Below are 20,454 nucleotides of genomic sequence, written 5' to 3' on the forward strand. Positions count from 1 at the left end.
CTCCATGCAGGGAGCCTGACGTGGGACTCGATCCCAGGTCTCCAGGATCAGGCCCTGGGCTGAAGGCGGCGCTAAACCGCTGAGCCACCGGGCTGCCCTAAATACAACATTTTTGCTTGTGTCTTCAGCGCAGTCATCCTTTCTCATTTGGCATTTTCAGTGTATGAGTTGTGGGTTTTTTGCATAACATTGTTTATGACCTTATCTTGGATTGTGTAGTCAACTTCCTTGGTTGGTTGTGCTTGTAGGATCTCTATGATGCTGGAGTGAAGAGGAAAGGAACTGATGTGCCCAAGTGGATCAGCATCATGACCGAGAGGAGTGTGTGTCACCTCCAGAAAGGTGGGTGTTGTACTGAGGAGGTCTTAGAGCCTAGAGATGGTCCTCTCAGCCAGGCTTACTGGTTATCTGTGTTGAGGCCATGAGAGAAAAAAAAAAACCTAGGATGCAAACATGGACCTCTTCATGGAGTCATACCATGGAGTGAACCAGAACATAGTTCACTCTCTACTTTGTACCTCATAATTGCATCCATTTTCCATCACCAAATCCATTGCCCTTCTCTTCCATCTGGATCCTTCTTTTTCCTAAATATTTTCCACATTTGATGCTTTAGCTTGTTGCTCCTTCATGTCCAGGATCATTTTATCTTGCCATATTCGTTGAAGTAATGGACTTTTCTGGATGCTATATCATTGCTTCCAAGTAGAATAGGTTCCACTCAGAGTTAAAGATGGTCAAAATATGTGACCTAGGCAGTGCCATTCAGGACAGGTACCTGGTACAGCTGTCCCAAGTCAACCATTGCAGTGTCAGCTCTGGTCCACCATGGCAATCTGTAACTGTCTAAGGTGCTATGATCATTCTCATTTGTTTATTTATTTTTATCATGGTGCATAACCATATGAGTGATTATTGACAGCTTTGATTAGCAGCTCTGTTATAGTAATTGCTTTTTTTGCTTTTCCTCAGTATTTGAAAGGTACAAGAGCTACAGCCCTTATGACATGCTGGAGAGCATCAAGAAGGAGGTCAAAGGAGACCTAGAAAATGCTTTCCTGAACCTGGGTGAGCAAACATGGCCTCCCCCATGTCCCCCCCACCCCTTACCAACCCAGGACATCAGCTTTCAGTAAACTGTGCCAGAGCAGAAATAATAAGTGGCCATCCTGTTAATTCAAGTGTGTTGGGGAGGTGTGGCTCCTTTACATGATTTTGGTGATTTTATAATCTTCACAGTATAAATTTAAGATGTGAGGAATTGCCCAGGAAGAATAAGATGACAAGTAAATGGGCTCTGCTGGGGAAGCTAACATATCACCTTGGGTGTCTGCAGCTCTCAGGGTCCCCTGATTTAAAATGACAGTGGAGCTGAGTTCAGAGGATCCCCAGTTTTCCCTTAGTTTTTCCCACCTTACAGCCCATTCCTCTTACATTAGGTTATCTTGTTTGTGCTCTGAGGCCAGGGCCTCACCCTCACTGGTGAGGAGAGGAACAGCTGATCCCTTTTCTTCTCTCCACAGTCCAGTGCATTCAGAACAAGCCCCTGTATTTTGCTGACCGACTGTACGACTCCATGAAGGTAAGGGCTGTCAGCTGAGAGGTCCATGTTTCCGCCCTAGGCTTTTCTTCTCTCGCGATCCAAACTAAATCCCCTTGATCAGTAGATGGTGGAAGGGCCCCTGCTGTATAGGGACAGGAGTGCACCAGTCAGCTGTAGTTGTATTTGACAGATGAGAAGACCACAAGTCACTCTTCTCTCTCTCTCTCTCCCAACTAGTTGAAGGTGGGTTTGTGAGCAGGTGGAACATAAAGTACCAGATGGTAATCATGTCTGATTCCTGCTTAGATTTCTCAGGGATTGCCTTCCATGACCCCAAAATAAAGACAGACAAGGAAGGGAGAGATTACCAAGCAACCACTGTGCAACAGACATTGTGCTACTTACTTCATCTGAAATCATTACCAAAAAGCACATGTGGGTAGGTGGCTGGCTGGCTGGCTTGCTTATTTATTTATTTATTTATTTATTTCCCACAAAGAGAGGCAGAGATTTATTTATTTATTTATTTATTTATTTATTTATTTATTTTATTTATTTATTTATTTCCCACAAAGAGAGGCAGAGACATAGGCAGAGGGAGAAGCAGGCTCCCTGCAGGAGCCCAATATATGGGATGGGTTTGGTGTACCCAGGGCCTCAACCCTAGGACCCTGAGATCATGATCTGAACCAAAGGCAGATGCTTAACCTCTGAGCCACCCAGGTGCCCCATGTTTTTTCTTTATAGATCAGGAGACTAGAGCTCAGCAAACTTCAACTAGCCTGATGTTACATAGCCAGATTGGAACTTGGGTGTGTCTGACTCCAAAGGCAGCACTGCCACTATCTCTTGGATGGACTGTCTCTTCCCACCATCTCATCCCATTTTCTTTTTCTTTTTCTTTTTCTTTTTTCATCCCATTTTCTATGCCTCAACTGTTCCTTGTGCTTTGTGGTATCCTGGGTCATCCCTGTCCACACTCCCTCAGGTTCTATGTTAGATATGACCTGTTCCTCCGTGCCTCTGGTCTGAGACTCTGAAAGTAAACTCAGTGGTCTTTACAGTTTATACCATTCAAAATTCCACAGAACCACAATGAAAATGTGGTGGTATGTGTTCTTTAAGTCCCAAGAGCAGGAACTTTTTTGTTACATATGTAAACTCATGCACTTTTTAAACTGAGCCATGCAGTAGTTAGTGCTTGTACAAGTTTACTGAGTGCACAAAGTGGGGCTTTGTGCTGATTTTATCCTGACATGTTTGGAATTCCAGGATGCTCATTTTTCTTTCTTTTTTTTTTTATTAAATTTATTTTTAATTTCTTATTTTTTAAGAAAGAGAGGGAGCATAGGAGGGGCAGAGATCCTGAGATCATGACCTCAGTTGAAACCAAGAGTCAACTGCCCAACCAACTGAGCCACTCAGGCCCTAATATAATCATTTTTCTTAAAGGAGTAGTTTCATTGTTACCTTAGTAGTTTCATGGAGGGCAGCATCAAGAACCCAGATGAGTTCCACATGTAAGAAAACTTACCAGATTGGGGATCCCTGTGTGGCTCAGCGGTTTGGTGCCTGCCTTTGGCCCAGGGTACGGTCCTGGAGGCCCAGGATCGAGTCCCGTGTCGGGCTCCTGGCATGGAGCCTGCTTCTCCCTCTGCCTGTGTCTCTGCCTCTCTCTCTCTGTGTCTATCATGAATAAATGAATAAAATCTTAAAAAGAAAAGAAAAGAAAACTTACCAGATTAACATTGTCAGTGAATTGTAACTTGGAACATCAACTTGACTTTCAGGGCAAGGGGACTCGTGATAAAGTCCTGATTAGAATCATGGTCTCTCGCAGTGAAGTGGACATGTTGAAAATTAGATCTGAATTCAAGAGAAAGTATGGCAAGTCCCTGTACTACTACATCCAGGTAAGCCCTATGGTGACCTGTCAGCCCTCCCTGGCCATACAGAAGGCCCTAGATCCCCCGGCTGGTGGCCTGTCAGAACGGTGTCCAAAGTGGTGGTTTTCTAATTCACTGGGAAAGAGATGCTGGTCATCAGATAACAAGGGTTTATTTTGAAAGTGCCATTTATGATTTGTCCTAGAATCTAAAAAGATACAGGCAAATATTTTATATTTTCCACATCTGCTATTCACAGTGATAATTGGTGTTCATGACAATGATCCTGTAAGATTTATCCTGAAGAGCCTGAGATCAATTAAATTTTAAATTTTATTATGCAGTTGACCCTTGAACAACACAGGTTTGAACTGCACTGATTGATTTATTGATTTTTTTCAATAAATACAGTGTAGTACTATAAATGTACTTTCCTTATGATTTTCTTAATAATATTTCTTTTATCCAGCTTTATTGTAAGAATACAGTATATAATACATATGACAAAAAATATTAATCGACTCTTTATGTTATGGGTGTGGCTTCCGGTCAACAGTATGCTATTAATAGTTAAGTTTTGGGGGAGTCGAAAGTTAATATGCAGATATATGATGGGGTGAAATAGGGACAGGGATTGGCACCCCTCACCCCTGTTTTGTTAAAGAGTCAATTGTTTCCATTTTTTGAAAATCCTCTGCTATAGGCCTGGCAATGTTTAGTTACTCAGAACTTCCATCTCTCCCATCAATTTAGTCTCTCTGTTTTGGAGAGATGGAGCCTACGCTCCAGAGAGAGAGGCTACACTCCCAGTGGGCCCTGGCTGTGTACTTCAGACAGACATTGCAGCCCCCCTTTCTAAAAGACCCTGAAAATTTCAAAGGCGTGTCAGTGGTCACCAAGGATGGATTTTGAGGTGCGTTTGGTGTACCCAGGTTTATTAGGGCACATGTTTCCTCACTTCACTGGTTTATTCCCGCGTGACCTGAACAGTCCTGGAAACATCGCAGTGAGGCAGGAAAGTACCTTATCTTCTCTGGAAGCGAGAGGGCCAGTGAGCAAAGTGGTGGTGCTTGCAGGGCCTCACAGCATTAAGAGCAGGCCAGGTGGTGTGGGTCTGATTCCTCATTCCGTTAATCCCCGGTACCTCACATTCTCTCTGCCCTGTGATCACGTCACTTGAAGGTCTCCCCTAGTCCTCTAGGCCAGACTCCCTGAGGGTCTGCTGATGATGCCTTGAGTCTTTGTGTCCGGGCAGGTACCTCAGAGTCTTTTTTTTGCTACTGTTAACTAGGGGAGGCTCTGTGTGCTTTGAGCCTGCTTCTACATTATTGCAGAGTTTGGGTCTTTTTTTCTGATACTGAATTTCTTTTTTTCTCCTTGCCCATTTATAGCAAGACACCAAGGGCGACTACCAGAAAGCGCTGCTGTACCTGTGTGGTGGGGATGACTGAAGCCCACCACGGCATGAGCGTCTAGGAATGGTGCCCCTTTGTTTGCAGCTAACAGTTCTAGAAAATAGCTTGTGACTAACAGTCCCCTTATGCCCATCCCTGCGAGGATGGTGTTAGCATAGCCCCCTCCCCATCCTTATTTTAGTTACCTAAGCATTGCCTGCCTCTCATGTCTAGTCTCTCCTTTTAGCCAAAGAAATGAACATTCCAAGGAGTTGGAAGTGAAATCTATGATGTGAAACACTTTGCCTCTTGTGTACTGTGTCATAAACAGATGAATAAACTGAATTTTTACATTATAAACAAGTCCTTTATTGACCTTGCCTTCAGCATAATTGTTTAAAAATCAAACATACGTAAAAAAATAAAAATAAAAATAAAAATAAAACATGGGTAAAGCCTGTATTGTTCAGCTGGTAAAGCTGTCCCCTAGAGGAATAAAGCTCTAGAACTCAGCTGTCCGAGATGGTAGCCACTATCCAGATGTGGCTATTTACATTTAAATTAATGTAAATGCAATAGAATTAAAAATTCAGTTCCTCAGTCACGCTCTACATTTCAGATGTTCCATATCCACATGTGGCTAGCAGCTAGTGTATTGGACAGTACAGGAACAGAACACTTCCATTATAATAGAAAGTTCTTTTGCACAGCTCTTCATGCCCAGGTGATGATAGTACCTATGGGGGGAAATTCCCATCTGCTCATCTTTCTACAAGTAAATTAGGTAAAAACAAGCAGCATTGGTTGCCTCAAACTGGGAAGGGGGGTGGCATGGTGGGCTCTAGCAAATATAACGAACATATCTATAAGCTGTTAGAGAAATAAGTAACATTCTGCCCCAACCTCAAGGACACACCTGTCGGTGAGTCAGGCTACAGTACTCTTGTAAGGAGGTATAACAAAAGTGGACTGGGAGCACAGAGAAGAAAAGGTTTGCTTTTGAGAGGACTGAGAAAAATGACCAGAGGTGAAGGAAGCATTTGAGCTGTGTCCAAAAATCTAGGGTGAAGTTTATAGCAGGGAGGAAGCTCTCCATCAGATGCTTATGGTTCCCATAATGGAATAGGTGATTCTGGAGGCACAAAGACTACATAGATAAAGAATTGCACAAAGACTATATACAGCAAGAATTATGTCTCTCACACCGCCTAGCCAGTCAGGGGCTGTTCCTAGGACTGCTTGGTTTCTGGTCTGCCCTTTCACGGATAGACTGTAATAAACATGATGTGTATTACTGTATCTCTCTGTAATGTAAAGATGCTGTCCTTATTTTGCTAGCCCAGGACACTGGACAACTGACTGACATAGGTGCTTCCCAAAAGCAGGGGATAGGGCCGGAGGCAGAGGGAGTTAGTGACTATCCCCAAACCCTTCTATCATATTTCCTCCTGGTCAGAGGATGTTGTGTCAGCTGCTAATTCCTGAGCCTGGCTGAGGTAGGGCACACTTAGTAGTGTGCAGGGAGAAAGGAGGTGATGGATATAAATGTGCGAAATGGCTAGTTGGACAGAATGGGAGTGGAGGCAGGTATGGGGCTGATGAAATGAAAAATGCTTGCCCTACTTGAAGCGTTCAAATTCAACTAAAATGACACTGTGTTGACCAAACAAAGTATATCTGTGGGCTGAATGATTTGCTGTTTCGACCTTTGGCAAACTTTGGGTAGAAACTTGGGTGGAGCGTGGCTCTTGGTGGCCCATGATGTGCTTGTAAGTCCACTAAGCTATTGTTTAAAAATTATTTTAGGTGAAAACAGTGTTTTCTCCAATGTATCCTCCTATGTATATTCAAACTGATGCTCAAATCCCAAAATAGACTTCAGTATGTGCTTGGGGCAGAGTTCAAAGAACTGCATAAGCAGCAGGATCTTCATGGGGCAGATGGGTGGTTCAGTTAGTTAAACATCTGCTCTGGCTCAGGTCATTAACCCCGGGGTCCCTGCGTTGGGCTCCCTACTCAGCGGGGCGTCTGCTTCTCCTTCTCCCCCTGCTGCTCCCCTGCTTGTGCTCTTTTGCTGTCAAATAAGTAAAATAAGTAAGACTTTTTTTTTTTTTTTTTTTTTTACGAAACAGGATCTTTATTTTTAACCCTAAATTATGGTATTGAACGCAAAACTGATAGTGAAGGGCAGAGGCTCTCAGGAGCAATGTTTCATATCAGGAAGATTTGGGGCTGTATTTCTTCCCATCATAAAGTTTGTTTCAGGGCTGCAAAGGGGAAGGTGATAGGAGAAGGCAAGGCTGTATAACCAGAATGTGGGGACGGGGCAGCTCCGGTGGCGCAGCGGTTTAGCACTGCCTGCAGCCCCGGGTGTGATCCTGGAGACCTGGGATCGAGTCCCACGTCAGGATTCCTGCATGGAGCCTGCTTCTCCCTCTGCCTGTGTCTCTGCCTCTCTCTTGCTCTCTCTGAATGAATAAATAAATAAATATTAAAAAAAAAAAAAGAATATGGGGAGGTTTCTGCTCCCAACATGCCTAGGGCACTCTGGCCACTGGTCTGGCTGGTTGGACCCTCCAGCAGGTGTAAGGGAAAATCCAGACTGGCACCGAAAAGGCTCCGAAAGAACTGTTCTGAATGCTGCCCGCTGTCTCTGTATGGAACAATAATTGTCTCATGTTATCCAAAACTGACAGAAAAGTCATTTAAACTTTGGTCTCACATTCTTCTGGATTCCAGTCTGTCTCCTCAGTGAAGCTGTCCAAACCATTTCTTGAAATAACCATCTGGAGATTTGAGTTGTCTCCCAAACAATTTTACTTTGTAAAAAGAAGGAAAAGGGCACCAGGCAGGCTTTAACATTTTGTCAGCTGATAATAAGAACTTTTATTTTATTTTATTCTTTGAGGAGTTAAAGGCAGTGAGTGTATGTAGTGTAGCCATGGAAACTTACTGAACTATGACTATGAACAAGAGGATGATCCCTACCCCTCAACTGCCCGGTGTGGTGGGACTGGGCAGGGCTGACATGTTGTATGACTCCAGATGGCACCCTTCACGTTGTAGTCTATGTGAATGGTATCTCCCTTTTAATTGTGCAGTGCACGACTTGAGTGGCCATATATGACAGCCCTATGTGGTGACCCTAGGTGTGTGTGAGATGGCCTATTAGGTCTTTTGTCACAGAGTTGGCTTCCAGAGTAAAGACAAATTTTATTTGGAAACAGTTGGCTAAACCTCTGACGGTCTTGATTTTTCCATAGACTCTTGATCTTTGGATCTGTTTTACTTGGCTATACACAAACGAGTATGCATATGAATCTTCCCAGCATGTGAAGTTCCTCTAGTGTAAATTATTAGTAAAGATAGCTAAAGCAGGGAAAACCTGGCTCACAAAGTGGCTACATTTAGCAAGAAAAATGATTTGAGGACAGAACTCTTTTAAATCAATTTTTAGTCTTTAAATGACTCCAATCTCCGGCCTCTCCCCATGTTTTGACAAACGGCTTTGGCTTCTTATCCACATCAGTTTATTTGACCTCCTTTTTCCATCAACTACCAAAATGAAAACTCTGCTTCGAGAGAGAGAGGGAGCAATTTTAAACATCCCTTAGCAATGAGGCAGAACATGCTATAGCCATCAAGTTCTAGTTGTTCATTCTATTTATTGAAAAAAGCCTGTAGCCTGATTTCTTTTATGCGAGTACATTTGAGCAAGCAAAGTTTATAGAGATGACTTATCTCATTACATTAGAAGAGTGATTTGCTATCTCAGCATCTATAAGCAATTTTAACAGACATTTCTGGATGAAGAAAAGCTTTTGTAAATATATGCGAAAGACACGATTTCATCAAGCATTAAATTGGAGGTGCCCTGGAAAAATATTACATTTGTGCATTCAATTAGCTTGATTGTGGCTGAATTTTGTCCACTGAAGGCAGCATTTCTGCAGAAAAACAGAAGCATTCCCTACGTCAGCAGGTTTCCTAAAACAGAAAAGCACACTTTCCCCCTTTGCAAGTCTTCTTTTGCATTTGTGCTGTTCCCAGCTATGCGTCCCTAATCAGGCTGCTCTGTCTTGTTCTCCACAGTAAAGCACAAGGGGAGAGTAAGCCAGAAGCCACTTTATTAGGTGGAATCCACACCCAACAATTCCAACCTTAAATAGTTTGTGCCCAGTCTAAAAGCTTGGCAAGCTCTGGGCAAAACTGGGACTGGTCAAGATGGACTTAAGTTCTCTAAACTTTCCTTCCTGGTCTCTGCAGGGCCTCTTCCTCTGTTAGGATCTGTGGGGTGCTGTTTTACATCTGATATGGCTGTTAAGCCATGTCCCTTTCCTGGACATGAGTTTATAGGGTCAACCTTATCTTGGAATGAAAGCTTGGTTTGCCTATTACAGGAATGAGAGCAGTTAGGGAATGGATGACAGTTGGGTACAAAAGGGCTTTCTTGGACTCGTAAAATCACAGTGAAGAAATGAGCTAAGTATTTAGGATGATCACCAGCCCTCCCTGATTTTTCTCCTTGCTGATCTGTAGTTAAGTAATCTGCTTTCCACTAAGAAGAAATAAGCCAGAAGACATAGTATGTCAGTGGAACCTGACTGTAAGGGTGGCTGTTATTTTCAACAGGTGATGACAAATTGGAACTCTCCTAGCTATAATCCATTATAGCCAAAGGCTATTATATTTGTAAGCACATTTCTAAACATTAAGAATTAGGAAGGAGTTTGGATCAGGAATTGAGAAATTTCTTTAAAAAAATTTTTTTTATTGGAGTTCAATTTGCCAGCGTTTAGCATAACACCCAGTGCTCATCCCACCAAGTGCCCTCCTCAGTGCCCATCACCCAGTCACCCCAACCACCTGCCCACCTCCCTTTCTACTACCCCTTGTTCGTTTCCCAGAGTTAGATGTCTCTCATGTTTTGTCACCCTCACTAATATTTTCACTCATTTTCTCTCCTTTCCCCTTATTCTTTCACTAATTTTTATATTCCCCAAATGAATGAGACCATATAATGTTTGTCCTTTTCCGATTGACTTATTTCACTCAGCCTAATACCCTCCAGTTCCATCCACCTCGAAGCAAATGGTGGGTATTCATCATTTCTAATGGCTGAGTGATATTCCATTGTATACATAGACCACATCTTTATCCATTCATCTTTTGATGGACACCGAGGCTCCTTCCACAGTTTGGCTGTTGTGGACATTGCTGCTATAAACATTGGGGTGCAGGTGTTCCAGCGTTTCACTGCATCTGTATCTTTGGGGTAAATCCCCAGCAGTGCAATCGCTGGGTCATAGGGTAGGTCTATTTTTAACTCTTTGAGGAACCTCCACACAGTTTTCCAGAGTGGCTGCACCAGTTCACATTCCCACCAACAGCGCAAGAGGGTTCTCCTTTCTCCACATTCTCTCCAACATTTGTTGTTACCTGTCTTGTTAATTTTCACCATTCTCATTGGTGTGAGGTGGTATCTCATTGTGGTTTTGGTTTGTATTTCCCTGATGGCCAGTGATGCAGAACATTTTCTCATGAGCTTGTTGGCCATGTCTATGTCTTCCTCTGTGAAATTTCTGTTCATGTCTTTTGCCCATTTCATGATTGGATTGTTTGTTTCTTTGCTGTTGAGAAATGTTTCTAACAAGTTTAGATTGTTTCTTTTTTTTCTTTTTTTAAAGATTTTATTTATTTATTCATGAGAAACATGGGGGGTGGGTGGCAGAGACACAGGCAGAGGTAGAAGCAGGCTCCATGCAGGGAGCCCGACGTGGGACTCGATCCCGGGTCTCCAGGTTCATGCCCTGGGCCGAAGGCAGCGCTAAACCGCTGAGCCACCCGGGCTGCCCCCAAGTTTAGATTGTTTCTAACAAGGTTTTTATGTCAGTGAATTTGCCAGATTTCAAATTTTACCATGGATTCTTGAGTTTGGAAGAACCAATTTGGTCTTAATGGGTCACCTCAGTTCTAGTAGATATGAGCTCATATATGACTAGAAAGATTTTTTTTAAAGGTTTATTTTTTTAGAAAGAAAGAGCATGAGTGAATGGGGGGGGCAAGGGAGGGACGGAGAGAGAGAGAAAGAGGAGAGAATCTTTTTTTTTTTAAAGATTTATTTATTTATTTATGATAGACATAGAGAGAGAGAGAGAGGCAGAGACACAGGAGGAGGGAGAAGCAGGCTCCATGCCGGGAGCCTGACATGGGACTCGATCCTGGGACTCCAGGATCGCACCCCGGGCCAAAGGCAGGCGCTAAACTGCTGAGCCACCTGGGGATCCCTTTTTTTTTTTTTTTGAGAGGAGAGAATCTCATTTCAACTGCACACTTAGTACAGATCCTGACCCAGGGCTCAATCTCACCACCTCAATATTATGAGCTCAGCAGAAACCAAGAGTTCAACACTCAACCAAATGAGCCACCCAGGTGCCCCATGACTAGAAAGATTTTTAAAGTTTATTTTTTTAATTATTTCTTTTTATTTTTAAAGTTTAGAAATGATCAGGTAATAAGGGACTTTAGACACCAACGCATCTGTTAACTTACTAATTTAGTGGACAGATATACCTACCATGTGCTGGTGACTGAACCAAACACTGGAGTTGTGAAGAACAAGGTAACACTGACCATGTAGAATGAAAGCGTTGGGATTGAGGAAGGCACAGGCGAGGTGCTTGGGGATCCATAGTAGCTAATCCTTGCCCAGGATGAAACATCTGGAAGGTTTCTGGGAGAGGTAATACTCAAAGCAGGATTTATTTAAGGACTAGTGGTGGTGGTGGTGGTGGTGGTGGTAGTGCTTTTCTCTGATGTACAAGAGGAATATATAATAATTGTAGAAAGCTAGAAAATGAAGAAAAGCATAAAAAAGAAAATCAACTTCAACCAATCATTGTTAACATTTTGGCAGGATGACCTGTTTGAAAACTAGTAGCTCTTCTTTCCTTGGCAGGAACAAAAGAGAAACAATTTTTCCTCCTCCTCAAGGGGAAGAGCTAGGCTTTAGACAGTGAAAGTCAGGTTTTCTCTGCTGAAAGTGTTACGTGGCTTTTGATTTTTCAAAATCTAGTTCAAGAAGATGTAGGCCTGGATTGTTCTGGGTAACAGTTCTGGGTTAAAGGAAGAAACAAATAGCCTATCCCTGGGCCAGCTGGCTCTCCAGAGACTGAGACAGAGAGTATTCAGGTGGTAGGGATGGTGTCTGGCCCCCACACAGTGCCTGAGTGTCTGAAGCTCTGATGGAGGATCAAACACTGCCCACAACAGTATAGGCTATCTCTGAGAGTGTCTTGGTGACTGCGTGTAGTGAATGGGGAATGAGGCCTTGCCCAATGTTAAAAGCTTTTTTCCAATCCTGACCTGATTTTATCCACATCTTTCCTCAATTATCAGAACAGCTCAGGTCCCGTGGAGAATTGCTGGAAGGGAATCTTTTTTATGTTTACTTTCTGACTTTTTCTCCTCCTCCTCCTCTCTCTCTCCCCCCCTTCCTCCTTCCCTCCCATCCTTCCTTTCCAACTTTCTTTCCTTCTTGCCCTTTTATGATCTACAAAATCTATCCTAGATAACTCATAGTAGTATTCCTGATACCTCAGAGCTCTATAATTTAGATCTAACTTTGTGCTTTGAAGAGCCTAAGTTAGCTAAATTTTGCAAGTCAGTAAGGAAAACAGGATCCTATTAGTCATAAAACAAGAGAAGGAAAATGAAGGATGTGCTCTGGATATAATATTCCAGGTTGCTGAAATACAAAGAAACAACAGAAAGTGATTTCAGAGTCTAGATTTAAAAACAGGAAGGTGTAGAATCAAAACTTTTCAGCTAATCAACGGGATAAGTGCCAGTTCTTTTAATACGAGGTTTCCATGTAGTTACTATCTGGCCTCTAATATTAACAAACACAGAGTAAGATCAAGTATGTCAGTCTTGTTCCCAGCCTCAGAACCCTTGTTTCTCCCCTCAGCCAAGGCCTCCAAATCCCCACATGGATATTCAGGCCTCGTTTATCTCTAGTTTCAGACCTATGCTGGCTTGAGCCTGGAATATTTAACCAGCTACGTCTCCTTCTTCTCCTGGGCATCTGGTGGCCTCTGTACTGCTCTAGGAGGGAGTAAGCTATTCTTGGGCCTCATGCTCTTTCCCCAACACTGTGCCTGGATCTAATAACCCTGGCCCTGTAGGAGGTGAGATTGTTATAACTTGTCTTCTGCCCTGGTAACTGACCTCATCTCCCAGCTACCCTAAGTCCCTGGCTTCCATGATCCTTCTCCCTATATCATGGAACCATTCCTTTTGATCCCAGTCCTACTTTGCTCAGTCCTTTCTTCAATGAATGTCCATATAACCGGGGCAGCCATTCTTGAAGGATGAGCTCTGCCCTGCAATTGGAATATCCCTTTTATTTGACCGCTACTGTCTGTTTCCATTGTCACTGTTAACTATTTGACTCGACTTATGAACATTTTCCATGGTCCCTTGCTTTGCCTTACTATAAATAACCAGCCAAGCAGTGATAAATTCAGAGATGGCAACAGAATTTATTTGGCACAAAAAACATGCTCTGCAAGTTCAGAGATCAGGTAATAACTTTTTCCTCTCTTCTCTCATCTTCCACCTGCTGCTCTGCCAGAAACTCCTCCCTTAACACTAGTCTTTTCATGAAGACCTTGTCTTTATGCAAACATATTAATTGGGAGGGGTGGTTCTAATTAATCCTTTAACATGCTTTATAGCTATTTATCATTTCTTCAAAAGAGAATGTGTTTCTAAAGAATGGGGATGTGGGAGGTTTTTTTTTTCTTTTACTATTTTTGCTACTTTTCCCTTTTACTATTAAACAACAATCAGTAATATACTGCTTTTCTTCACAGTATGGATTTTAGATTATTGCTTTTTCCCATGGAGAACTAATCTATAGACAAAACAGGAGTAGTACCACATTGTAAAATCTGCAAATCCCAGAAGTCAACAGCTTGAAGACAATCCCCAGAGAAAGGGAAGAAAACAAGTGTCGCAAGAGATGAAACAAGCATATATAGGCAAAGCAAGCTAGGGGAGTGACTCTTGCAATGCCACTCACCCAGACAAATAGGTACCTTTTTTCTCCTGGCACCCACTGCTACCACCTTATAGGGGTCATTTTTGGCATATAGGCTGAAGAACTCTTTTCAACTGACACAAGAGTTGCTTTGAGGAAAGGTGTAATGAGAAAGTATGAATAATAATCAAAATCCAAACTCAGGGAAGAACGCACAGTGAAAAGGAAACCCAGAAATGTCAACCTCTTGTTATTTGAAACAACTGCTTCTGTTGGACCCAAGAGGAAGTCTGAAAAACATCTAAGTGTTCAAATCAGCGTATATCTTATGTCCCTACAAACCCTTGGGGGTTACTTTGCTGACTAGATGGTGATCAACTTACACCCTGAAGCAACAGAGACAGGTACCAGGACTGCCAAAGCTTAAAAAAAAAAAAAAAAAAAAAAAAAGTGAAAATTGTGCTTCCTTCTAAATGAACTGGCTTTGAAACTGCCTTTTCTCCTGGTCTAGCAAGTACTGTCTCCCACATTGCTGCAGGTTTTACTGCCTTACGTTTGAAATGAAAAAGTGAACTTTGAGGTATGAGGAATGGGCAGTCCTAAGAGGACAGTGTCTGTGTGCGTGTGCGTGTGTGTCTGGAAGTCAGCACAGGCTGTGCTCTCCTAACAACTTGGCTTTCCTTATATACGAGGTACCTATCTCTGAGGTCAGTCTGAAGTCCTTTGCAAGCCTGGTGACCAATCACTATCCCACTGGAACAGGGTGAGAGAGTGAGCTCTTCAGTACTGCACAGATATGAAATGCCCATGAATCTGAAAAATAAAATCACAGTTGTATGGATCTACTTCCCCCATTTCAATTTTAGCAGGATGAGGCTGTGGCCATGGGGCTCCTACAGCACCCTCTGAGACCATCCAGTTGGTAGGCACTGTCAGCTGCACTTAGGGAGGGAAGGCGCAGTAGGAACCCTGCACGTCAGGGCTCAACGTTTGCAAGCGGGCTGTACGCATAGAGCTGGCTGCCTCCTCTGGGCCAGAGGGAGCCTGTGTGGTGGGCAGGGGAGGCAGGACCCCAGACTCCTACTGCAGGAGCTGCTGGCCCATGAAGCCAAAGTTGGGCTAGATCTTCACGAGGTGAGTCACGCAGATGGTAGTTGGACGCGGAATCCCGGCCTCACAGTGACAAGGATCTTGCCTCCCGTTTCCCCGACACGGCCAGGGAAGTCCAGTGCTTCCTGCAAGTGGGCGCTAACGTCAGCCACGTGGCCGTCTCCTATGGGTCCACTGATTGTGCAGGCAGGCCTTGGGCATGGGCTGTGAGACGTCCAGCAGGGCAGCGACGCGCAGGTGGGCGAGCAACTCGCGCCTGGATACACCTTGGGCACTTCAAGGTCGACGACAGCAGGCTCTTCAGCGGGCCGCCCTGCTCATCAGCCGGCCGCACAGCCGAGGTCCAGCACCGGTTCTGCACACCGGCCGCTGAGTGTCCTCTCGTGACGTGGGTTTTACACCCACGCGGCACTCACGCTATCCGGAAGAGCAAGTCTCACAGGCCCCTCCGCGGCAGCGCGCCCACGAGCCGGCGGGCGACGGCGGGCTGAGCAGGGCGCATGCGGAGCTGGTGCTCGCTCAGCGTCCAGCCGTCGCCGCGCAGCCTCCACGCAGCCGCAGTCCTCCCGCCATCCCGTTGGGCGGCGCGTAGTGCGCAGGCTCCGGGCCTCACGCCGCCGTCACGCGGACGGGAGGTTGGCCGCGAGCGACAGGCGCGCGTTCTAGGCTTCCGAGGCCCGCTGGGTCGCGGGCGAGGGCCGGAGGCGTCTGGGTGCCTGTGGGTACCCATCGCCCGGGGGGCGGGCTGGGAGGCCTGCGAGGGCGAGCCGAGGGGCCGCCAGCCGCCCGCCGGGCCTCCCCCCTACCCCGAGTTGCCTCCCGTCGCCGCTCTGGAAAGCCAGGCCCGGAGTCGTGAATGAGGTAGGAGCCTGACAAAACGTGCAGCGTTACCGCACACTAAATCCGAGTAAGACATTTAACGGGAAGAGCCAGTTAAGGTGGGTCACTAATACACCTCTGGTGTATTTTATTTTAATTTTATTTCATTTTAAAATATTTTATTTATTCATGAGAGATACAGGCAGAGGGAGAAGCAGGCTCCATGCAGGGAGCCTGACGAGGGACTCGATCCCGGGTCTCCAGGATCAGGCCCTGGGCTGAAGGAGGCGCTAAACCGCTGGGCCACCCGGGCTGCCCTCTGGTGTATTTTATAATGGTTTTGAGGGCTCCTCCTCAGGAATGAGTTAAGTACATCCCTTCCCCCCGCCAAACCAAAGAATCCAGGTGTGAGGGGGCCCAGTGGTTGCGCAGCGTCTGGAGGCAGCAAGCCCCTGAGGCGGCCGTGAGGCGCTTAGGATGATTGGCTCGTCCCCAGCACTGGTCTGTTTCCCTTGAGCCCGGGGAGTTCACATAAGCTGAGCTCTTTCCCCGGGGAGGGGGCGGGGTTGTCTCCGCACAGTGCCCGTTAAGTCTGCTCCCCTGGGAACAGTACTGTTTACCTCACAGGGTTGTGATGATTCAATGAGGTATTTCAGGTAATGTCCCTGGCGTAGTCCTTGGTTTAGTGGAAGTATTTAATCCAATAAATCAATTTCATATATAATCAGGTAGGTAATATATACGTAAGGAATACTGTACAGTATTATTAGAGAGTTGTCTCTTCAGAGACCCAGGAGAGACTTTTCCACTGTATGGTATTTGCACAGGGCAGTGGACTCTAGTTTCAGGGGTCCTGTGTGGTTTGTCCTCCTTCTGTGGCCTATTTCCATATGGGAATTTAGCCTCCATGGTTCTCTTGGCTTTTCCTCCTGTCCTATAGTTAGCTTGGGATGTGCCTCCTACCTGTGCCTTCCTGTCTGTTAACACATCAGGAGACCTGACTGTACAAGCCCATCAGGGAAATGCTCAGTGTTTGAATCTTAGCATGGGGTGTCCTTGAATTTACTTTAATTTTTTTTTTAAATTTTTTTTTTTTATGATAGTCACACACACAGAGAGAGAGAGAGAGGCAGAGACACAGGCAGAGGGAGAAGCAGGCTCCATGCACCGGGAGCCTGACGCGGGATTCGATCCCGGGTCTCCAGGATCGCACCCTGGGCCAAAGGCAGGCGCCAAACCGCTGCGCCACCCAGGGATCCCCTTGAATTTACTTTATAGCTAGCATCATTCATCTTCTTGGCAGTGACACAGGGTCCCCTCCCCCCAGCTGCTCTTTCCCCTTTATGTTTCCATCAACTTTGGACCATATCAAGTTGCTGAATATATGTGAGCTGATGATGGATGGGAAATAATGTTTTGGCCAATCTCTCGTATTCGTTAAAATGTTTAATTTGATGACCTAACAGATCCTTTTTCTTTTTTTTTTTTTAATTTTAATTCCAGAATAGTTAACATAGAGTGTTACATATGTTAGTATGTGTAATACAGTTATTCCACAATCCTATGCATTACTCATTGCCCATTAAGATAAGTATACTCTTGGGCAGCCCCGGTGGCGCAGCGGTTTGGCGCTGCCTGAAGCCTGGGGTGTGATCCTGGGGACCCGGGATCGAGTCCCACATCGGGCTCCCTGCGTGGAGCCTGATTCTCCCTTTGCCTGTGTCTCTGCCTCTCTCTCTCTGTGTATGTCTATGAATAAATAAATAAAATCTTAAAAAAGAAGGATAAGTATACTCTTAATCTCCTTCACCTATGTCACCCATTCCACATCCACCTCTCCTCTGGCAACCACCAGGTTGTTCTCTAGAGTTAAGAGTCTGTTTTTTCATTTGTCTCTTTTTTCGTTTGTTTCTTAAATTCTGCATATGAGTGAAATCATATGATATTTATCTTTCTTTGGATGTGACTTTTTTCACTTACCAGTATATCCTCTAGATCCATCTCTGTTGTTCCAAATGGCAAGACTGCATTCTTTTTTATGGTATATACATACTACATCTTTATCCATTCATCTGTGGAAGGACAGGTTGCTTCCGTATCTTGACCATTATAAATAATGCTGCGGTAATCATAGGGGTACATTTATCTTTTTGAATTAGCACTTTATATTCTTTGCATAAACACTCAGCAGTGGAATTACTGGATCATATGGTAATTCCATTTTTAATTTTTTGAGGAACCGCCATGCTGTCTTCCACAGTGGCTGCACCAGTTTGCATTCCCATGAACAGTGCAAGAAGATTCCCCTTTCTCCACATCCTTGCCAGCACTTGTTTTTTGTGTTTTTCATTTTAGCTATTCTGATAGGTATGAGGTGATACCTCATTTTGGTTTGAATTTGTATTTCCCTGATGATGAGTGATGTTGAGCATTTTTTCATGTGTCTGTTAGCCATTTATATGTCTTTGGAAAAATTCTGTTCATGTCTTCCATTTTTGATTGAAATATATGTGTGCATCTGTGTGTGTGTGTTGAGTTGTAGCAGTTCTTTATATACAACCCTTTATCAGATAAGTCATTAGCAAGTGTCTTCTCTCATTTGGTAGATTGTCTTTTAGTTTTATTGATTGTTCCTTTGCTGTGCAGAAGCTTTTTATTTTGATGTTGTCCTAGTAGTGTATTTCTGCTTTTGTTTCCCTTGCCTCAGGAGACATATTTAGAAAAATATTGCTAAAGCTGATGTCAGAGAAAGTACTGCCTCTGCTCTCTTCTAGGATTCTTATGGTCTCAGGTCTCACGTTCAGGTCTTTAATCTATTTTAAATTTATTTTTGTGTATGGTATAAGAAAGTGGTCCAGTTTCATTCTTTTGCAATTTTCCCAGGACTGTATGTTGAAGAGACTGTCTTTTTGCTATTGCATATTCTTACCTCTTTTGTCAAAGATTAGGCCAGATCCTGTAGGGAGAGGATTTAAGGGCCTACTTTCTGGAGCCATGTGACAATGACTGTAATTAAATAATGGTAGTAAAAGCTGTAGGAAATAATCAAGCTGCCTAGATTCTGGGGAGTTTTGGTCCCGCAAGATCAGAAAGCATGGAAAAGGCCAGGAAGCCATCAGAGTGTGTTTTCTATTCTGTATGGACATGTTAAACCATGGCAAATTTTAATTTTAGGAGGTACCTCTCAGGCTTGTTCTTGTGGCCAAGTCCCTGTGAATTACTTCTGGGAATATCACAGAATAATGAACCATCTTGATGGGATGAGCACTGGGTGTTATGCTATATGTTGGCAAATTGAACTCCAATAAAAAAAAAAAGAATAATGAACCATCTTACATGTGTTATATAACCCAGGAGCAGTTTTTTTATTGAAAATTCTATAATCATATGTGTACAGGTTCCATGCCTCAAAAATGTATACATAAATTATTTCTAGGAAATGACATCTAAAGTGATGGTCCTTCTCGTACCTGTCCTTACCTCCTTTCCTGGAGGCTGGCTCTTACTGAGGCTAGGTTGTAGAAGGAGGCCTGTGGAGGACTTCCCTCTTAGCTCACTAACCTATAAGGTTTGCTAGTGGGAATTAACCTTTCCAAATATAGGGTTTGATTGCCTTTTAGTCCTCTCCATTTTCTCCTTCATTCTCTGGACTTGAACATGGAGCAGAGGGTACTTGCTCCATATATATCAAAGGAGGGCCATGGAGAGGTTTTGGGGAGAGAAAGGTTAGTGAAGGAATAAATGAAAAGGCAGAACAAAAGAAGGCACAAGGCAAGATGAAGAGAAGAGAGAGGGGGCACCTTTTTCAGGGTGTCTGCACAGAGTTAGGGACTAAAAACCCATTTCTATGGGCTGAGTCCAGGAGTCATACTGAGGACATTAGAGAAGAAACCCACAAATCTCTCTCACCAGAAAGGCTTTCTATTAGTTAGAATATATTGTTTGAACCTGGAGTAAATAGCTGTTTGAATATTTGTCTTGAATTGATGTTGGTGTTTTATAGGTTAAGAATTTATCATTCTCTCATACACAATAGAGGACTTGATGTAGAGATTTTGTACATTTTGAGTTTTTCCATGTAAATCTGTTTTACTACGAGGATCTTAGTCCACGGTAACTAGCTAATAAGAGCAGTACTTTTTTTTTTTTTAAATGGATTTTTTTTTAATTTTTATTTATTTATGATAGTCACAGAGAGATAGAGAGAGAGGCAGAGACACAGGCAGAGGGAGAAGCAGGCTCCATGCACCGGGAGTCCGACGTGGGATTCGATCCCGGGTCTCCAGGATCGCGCCCTGGGCCAAAGGCAGGCGCCAAACCGCTGCGCCACCCAGGGATCCTGAGCAGTACTTTTTTGAACTTATTCTGTGCTAGACACTGTTTGATATAGATTATGACATTTAATTTTTAAAAAGATTTTATTTATTTGGGAGAGGCAGAGACAGCACGGTAGAGGGAGGGGCAGAAGGAGATAAGCAGATTGCCTGCTGAGCAGGGAGCCTGGGACCAAGACCTGAGTGAAAGGCAGATGCTTAACTGACTGAGTCACCTAGGCGCCCCATGACATTTAATTTTTTTGGCATGCCTATGAAGTAGGTTATCCTGAGTCCATTTGACTGAGAAGAGTTGAGGTTCAGGGAGTTTAACTTTCTCAAAGTC

The 20,454-nt window shown here is 44.0% G+C and overlaps 1 protein-coding gene across 1 annotated transcript in view; it reads left to right on the top strand.

Moving 5' to 3' along the window:
* Nucleotides 1-5,183, top strand: part of ANXA2 (annexin A2) — a 45,691-nt gene extending 40,508 nt beyond the window's left edge. The window contains exons 9-13 of the mRNA XM_041743312.1: nt 249-342; nt 973-1,068; nt 1,524-1,582; nt 3,334-3,456; nt 4,821-5,183. Coding sequence (XP_041599246.1) covers nt 249-342; nt 973-1,068; nt 1,524-1,582; nt 3,334-3,456; nt 4,821-4,880 — 432 coding nt within the window. The 3' untranslated portion in view covers nt 4,881-5,183. The remainder of the gene's footprint in view (nt 1-248; nt 343-972; nt 1,069-1,523; nt 1,583-3,333; nt 3,457-4,820) is intronic.
* Nucleotides 5,184-20,454: the final 15,271 nt, after the last annotated feature.

Source organism: Vulpes lagopus, chromosome 2, assembly GCF_018345385.1.
Source record: "Vulpes lagopus strain Blue_001 chromosome 2, ASM1834538v1, whole genome shotgun sequence".
Classification (NCBI taxonomy): domain Eukaryota; kingdom Metazoa; phylum Chordata; class Mammalia; order Carnivora; family Canidae; genus Vulpes; species Vulpes lagopus.